Below are 6,510 nucleotides of genomic sequence, written 5' to 3' on the forward strand. Positions count from 1 at the left end.
TTGTGCTAAAGTTTTCCCCCGGATAAACGAACAAAGTTTGGCGAGAGTTATGAGGAAATAACGATTCAATTATGAATTGAATTTCTCCGAATGGGAAGTAACTGTTGCTTGCACGTAGTTGTAGGAATCTGTTCGATTTGCAAATATTTGTATACGTTTCTACCTGACTCGAGGCTGTGATTCTCAAGCCAGAAACAAAATCGATTATCGATAACTTGGGCCTTTTTTATTGGTAACTGATGGGAAACAATACATCAAATTTCCGTTCTCTGCAGGCGTCTCATCTGGCGGTTTTCCATGTATTCTTGCTCCTTGCGTCTAATTTCTTCTTCTTCGGCTTGAATCCTTTCAGACTCGTCCTTTTGCTCTTCTGCTTTCTGTATGAGCTCACGAAGCATATCTAAATGCTGGTCAATTTTATTCGCCAAAAATAATTCAAAATTTGTCGCCAATGACACTTTCACCTTGATTCCAGCAGATTTAGCCAACTGAGCCCAGTGGATTGGCTCTAACAATGGATGTTGCAGCAATTTGATGACCGTTAAGTACGGCTCAAAGGATTTGACTCTTTTCAAAAATGTGTGAACAACGTCTTGAATTTGGGGTTGCTCTTCAAACTGGTCAATCAAGCTCTCGAAGGAAGCTTTGTACTGACTTATTATCCTAGCCACGACGTCTACTGCTACACTAGATAATGGATTTTCTCGCCAAGTTTCCTCCACGTTGTTGTACTCTGCCCCAAAGGTCCACAGATTCTTAAAGCTTTCGAAGCTTTCTCTCAATTCAAATAAGTTGGACAAATCTATAGCTGGAAGTTCAAACAGATCTTGACGCTTGTTCAGAGTCTCCCCATATTGCATTAATTCTTGGACAGTTCTCCACAATTTCTTCACTTCGATCGATACCTCTGCTACTTTAGACACATCATAGACTGTTGTAAATTTTGAAATGTGCACATTCACCTCTTCAACTCGGCTCCCGAATCCGGCTTCATCGCTGACTTGCTGCTTTCGGAATTTGTCCACTTCACCTTCATGAAATTCGTAAACGGAGATCATCTGCTTCATTATTTTCTGTGGGAAGGCCAAAGCGTGCCACTTTTGATAGAAATCTGGATCAGGTAGAGCGTAACGGAAATATTCCAGAATTTCATACTCAAACACTACCGTCTTCATGCGATCCTCCAGTTTCTCCAGTAGTTCAGGAGTAGTCTCCATGAATGCTCGAATTTCATAAATGTGTTCAATTGACGTGGGTTTTTCGCACATTATTCTGATAATCTCGTTGTAATCGAATACAATGTCGGAAGTTTTAACGCGAAGACGTTCGGTGAGCATTTTCAGCAGTGCTGCGATTAACTCACGACGCTTTTGAATGAGTGCTTCACGCAGTGGATGTACGTTAATACAAAACGATCCTATCACTATACTTAACGGTAGGGTACGTTCCAAGCTCTCGCACATCCGTATTTGAAACGAAATCTCCTCCTTGACTTGAAGTGAAGTTTTACTCGATCGAACGGTTCCGATGTACTCCACTAAGTTGGTGAAGAACAGTTCTTTGAATTCCATGAACCGTGCAGCGTAGGCTTTCAGGAGGATGATGGTTTTACGATACAATAGGGCAAGATGTTCTTTTTGCTGTTGAATCACAGGGTCAATCAATCCCATGGATGACAGGTAGAGATCAGGATCAAAAATCAACGATCCAAACAAGGAAGGATCAATCACCTGTATATCGTGGGTTCTAGCTACTGCTTCATCGAACAATGTTTCCAGACATAAAGAAAACTCATCTGGATGCGTGGAATAATAGGGAACGTCATCCCCCATTTCAAGCAACAGATTAAACACGGGTCGCTTTCCGGAATCGAAAGGAGAATCGATCAAATTTCCCTGCCATGTGAAGTTCTCCTCTATTGATAGCGCTAACGAACAAGGGTCACACAAACGGTGACAGTATTCCTCAGTCGATTTTTGCACCATATCACGCAGCGCTGTCTGCATCCTGAACTTGATCTGTTCGATTAACCGATAGAGTTTCATGAATTGATACATTGTCCATTTATCGACAGTGACGTCGAACCACCCACGTCCAGATTCTAAAAGGCTTCCATGGACCTGTGAAAAAAAAAAAACGGTGAATCAGAATATGATAAATCAAATTCTTCACGGTGATAGTCCAAACACTCGGTCTACTTCAAACTAACCTGCATGGTAATATTCTCAATCCATCCGTTCTTCAAATACCTCATCGTCCTCTTGAGTTGAGCTTCGTTCATTGTTCTGAACTCTGCCATCGTCATTGAACTATTCGAATCCAGAGAGAAAAGTGCCATCCTTCTAACTATTTCACATTCATAATGAACTTTTTCGAGAGCTTGAGTCACAGCTGGATGACTATACATGATAATTCTTCTGATCGATGCATGCCGACCACTGAAATCATACATGCCTCGAACATTATCCTTAAAGGAACGGTCAATTTTATGCAGTTTGACCGCAACTGGGTTAATTTTCAGCCATTTATTCTGCTCCAAATACAGATTCAGAGACAGCATAATGTGAACCTTTCGATAAATGCATTTGAATGCATCCAGAGCTTCCTTTCCGGACTTCTGGGAAATACGTTGTTCCGTATTAGCCGATGGATCAAAGAAATCTTCTACATCCACAAGCTGACGAAGGTAATAGAATCGCAATCGATTTTCCGCATAGCTTCTATTATCAAGCGCCACACGAATCCGTTCAACAAAGCAAATGGGATTCTCATAAACGAAACACAAACGAACTCGGGGAACTTCCCAGCAATCACCATTCTCCATAACTGTCCACAGGTAACTACTACGATCGTAATCAGCTACTGTTACCGGGTGCCAAACCCATTCCTCGGAATCTCGTTTTTGAACCAATGCAAAAGCCACAAGATTGTCGATCGACAACCACCTTTCCACTGACATAGGATCGTACTCGAAGTCGTCGAACCATTCCAGCGGAAGAAATGATTTGTTAGAAAGAAGTTGCGGATGAGGTTCAAGGCCATACAATAGTTTATTATTGATATGCTTCTGCCCCAGGATGGTTTCCAGTTCACAAGGATCACTTAGTTGGACTGCCAACTTATGAATGTACTGGAATTTACATGACTTCAACAGATCCTGCAATTAAAGACAATTGTAATTTAGATAAACTTGCAATATTGTTCTGACGTGCTCACCGATTTGTATTTAATTCCAGGTCCATCTGGGGGTTTCAGTGATTTTCTTGGAGAAATAACAATTTCAAATAAGCTTTTCCGATTGTTAACCTGCTGTTGGAAAGAAGCACGCCAATCCAGCTCCGGATAGGACATCTTTCAAAACAATTATCTGCAGAATTGGAGCAGCTTGCTGCGTTTAATCAAATTCGATAAGATCTTCGAAGTCACTATTCTAATACCATAGAGGTAACTCTAAGACTAGTAGGTCCCTAAGAAACGTGCTCAACTTTTTGGTACTTCTCTGGTACTATCTTCGGTCCCAAGCTAATCGATGCACCCCTCGAAACATAGGAACATCCACGAACCCCTCATTTTATCTGTCAAACTTGCATAGCGAATCAAAACAAACATAGTATAGTACTAGAATTTTGACTAGAATGGGGTAAGTTTATCGATTTGCTTGGGACCAATAGGCTAGTCAAGTAGTGAGCCAATTTAAAATCGTTAGTTTCCACCGGTTGCTAATACAGACTAATGCAGCGGACACACTTGGATGACAAACTATGAGCATGAGCATTATTTGTATAATCAATTAGGTGCACATCCAGGGTCACACTTGTGTATAGTTGTTGTATAGTGCTCATAATTATCATACAAATAATGCTCATGCTCATAGTAGGTCATACAAGTGTATTCGCGGCATATATTACATGATATAAGCCATAGTCTGTCCGGGGTATAAACCTATCATAACATATGTCGGTAGTGTTTTAGTGACGATGTTTTATAATGAAAAATATCCAATGCGCTATGTCTGTTTGTCTGTGCTTGTCTGTCGATATTAAAAAAAGATTAAGTAAATTAAAGAACGACAATCTTTCCAACTCTATGATTCGTATGTTTGAAAACTGATATTGCATGCTATGGAACGTCAATACAAAAAAAAACTACAAGGAACAGCCCTATGGGGTTGTACCATAGAGGTAACTCTAAGACCAGAAGGTCCCGAAGAAACGTGCTCAACTTTTTGGCGCAGCTCTGGTACTCTCTTCGGTCCCAAGCTAATCGATGTACCCCTCTAAACACAGGAAAATCCACGAACCCCTCTTTTTATCTGTCAAACTTTTATAGCAAATAAATACAAACTCTTGGGAACTCCATAGAAAAAATCCAATGGCAATCTGAGAATACTTTTATGAAATTTGTGAAGAAAAATGATTTTGGAGTACATTTTCTTGGGAACTAGGGGTATGCTAAATAGAGGATAATGCTAAATAGAGGATAACAATTGAATATGAGAATTACTCTAGTAGAACTTCAAAGGAATTCGGAAAAGAATTCCAGAAGAGTGTGCAAAACATATTTGGAGAAGAAATCTAAGGGATTTGTAAGGAGAACTGCACATTAATTCTTAGGAATCTTTCAATGAGAGTAGAATTACAAGGGAAGGAGTGTATAATTAGAAGGGATTTGAAATAGAATTCTGTAATGAATTTAATGAAAGTTCTGAGAAAATTTCCAAAGGGTTTCTTACTCAGAAGAATTTCAAGGTCATTCCGAGAAAAAATTAGAGATAATTCAATCGGACGATAGTTTCAACGTTTTGAGGAATATTTCATTGGAATTCTGAGAAGTATTCCAAAGATATTCCGGTGATATTTTTTAGAGAATTCAAAGAAGCGTTCGAAGCGAATATTGAGGAGAGTTTCAGAAAACGTACGGAATTTCTATAATAATTCCATGCCTTCGGGAGAATAAAAAATGAACGCTGAGGAGAACTCCAACCATCAGGAAAAATCTCCTGAACTGTTCGGAGGTCTTTAGAACTACTTAAAAGTTCCAAAAAATGTCCCTGAAGTTAATCAAAGTGTCTTGAAGGTCTTTTGTTGTTTGAGAAACTTGTTTTTAATTTCTTTGAACTTCTTTGGACTTTCCTAATGTTCCTCAATTTTTCGAACGGTCATAGATCTTCTCTGACTGAACTGTCGTGAGATGACAATGTGACGCAAACCCATTTAGTGAATTATTCAGAAAACAAATACTTCTGCTTAACCTCGCAATGATTGCGAAAATTATCATACTTTTTACGTGACCTGTTGAATATGATTTTAACAAAATTAAAATTGGAAACGTTGATGTTTAAAAAAGTTTTAATTTTTACTGATTATTCGAAACTGTATGGTATACGTCACATTGCCACTTTGCTCCAAAATCAAAATGTGTGCAAGTGTTAAGTGTTTTTGAATATGGTGAAAACCGAAAATTGAACATGCTGGCGACACTTTCTCATCACACGGCAGTTAAGTTTCCAATCTTTTTTTTCTCCAGAATTCTCCAAAAATACAATACCAATACAATATTTCTCTATTTCTCTCCTTTTTTCACTGTTCCATCCTGAAATTCTAGAAATCTCTCTAAAGTTTTTACTGAATTTAATAAAAATTTCTATAATTCCGTGAAGACTGAGCTTTGTGAAGAACACATTTTTTTAACATCTCTGAAGATCTATGAATCTGGGAATTTCTCTGAAAATTTGGGAACTTCTAAAGCTTCCCGCAATTTTTGTGAAATTCATGGTACTTCCTGGAGCTCTAGAACTTTGGGATCTAACGATCTTGAAGTTTTTCTGAAGATGTCTGGTCTTCTGTGAAAGATTTTAAGGTTTTTCTGGAATGTTTTTACATCCTTGAAATTATGAAACTTTTTTTTTAAGTTCCCTCAATTTTTCTGAAATTCAAACGAAATAATTAATATAGATCTAAGTCTTTTAACAAAGTTCTCATATCGATCACCATGTTTCGTGTGAATGGTATGTGTGAACTTGAGACTTGGCCTTCATAATAACCCCTTCTGTTTCGCAAAATAAAATAAGAATAAAAGATTTTCACTGAAGTTTATAGAACTGTCCATAAATTATCTTTTCTAATTCATATTTATTTCAATAGTCTAGACTTTCCTGGTGTTTTAAATTATCTTGACTGCTCTGAATTTCTCAGTACTTTTATAAGTATCCGCAGTTTTACTGAAGTTAATTGAATTTCGTTTGAATTTTCGAAAAGTTTTCGGAACATTCTAGGATTATCCCATGATTCCACAGAAGTTTTTGTAAGTCTCTGCAAGTTTCCTACAATTAATGGGATTGCTCTAAAGCTACCTGATTGTCATTGACGTACTCAGGACTTCGCTGAATGTCATAATTTTTTTAAATATCTCTGGAATTTCTTGAAGATATAGCATTGTTTAAATTAATGAAACAGCTTTGAAGTTCTCTGGTTGGTTGATGTCTGGCATAATGCGTACCACCGGTACTTC

At 38.0% G+C, this 6,510-nt stretch overlaps 1 protein-coding gene across 1 annotated transcript; it reads right to left on the reverse strand.

The window, feature by feature from the left end:
* Positions 1 to 253: 253 nt before the first annotated feature.
* On the reverse strand, positions 254 to 3,351 carry sac (sterile affecting ciliogenesis). Its single transcript, XM_065222585.1, has 3 exons — positions 3,217 to 3,351; positions 2,210 to 3,157; positions 254 to 2,120 (listed from the first exon to the last, which is right to left on the reverse strand). Exons 1-3 carry the CDS (start codon positions 3,349 to 3,351, stop codon positions 255 to 257), a joined length of 2,949 nt encoding a protein of 982 aa, XP_065078657.1. The 3' UTR covers position 254.
* Positions 3,352 to 6,510: the final 3,159 nt, after the last annotated feature.

Source organism: Ochlerotatus camptorhynchus, unplaced genomic scaffold (assembly GCF_037179485.1).
Source record: "Ochlerotatus camptorhynchus isolate MF236.1 unplaced genomic scaffold, CSIRO-AGI_Acam_v1.1 ptg000176l, whole genome shotgun sequence".
In the NCBI taxonomy this organism is placed as follows: Eukaryota; Metazoa; Arthropoda; class Insecta; order Diptera; family Culicidae; genus Ochlerotatus; species Ochlerotatus camptorhynchus.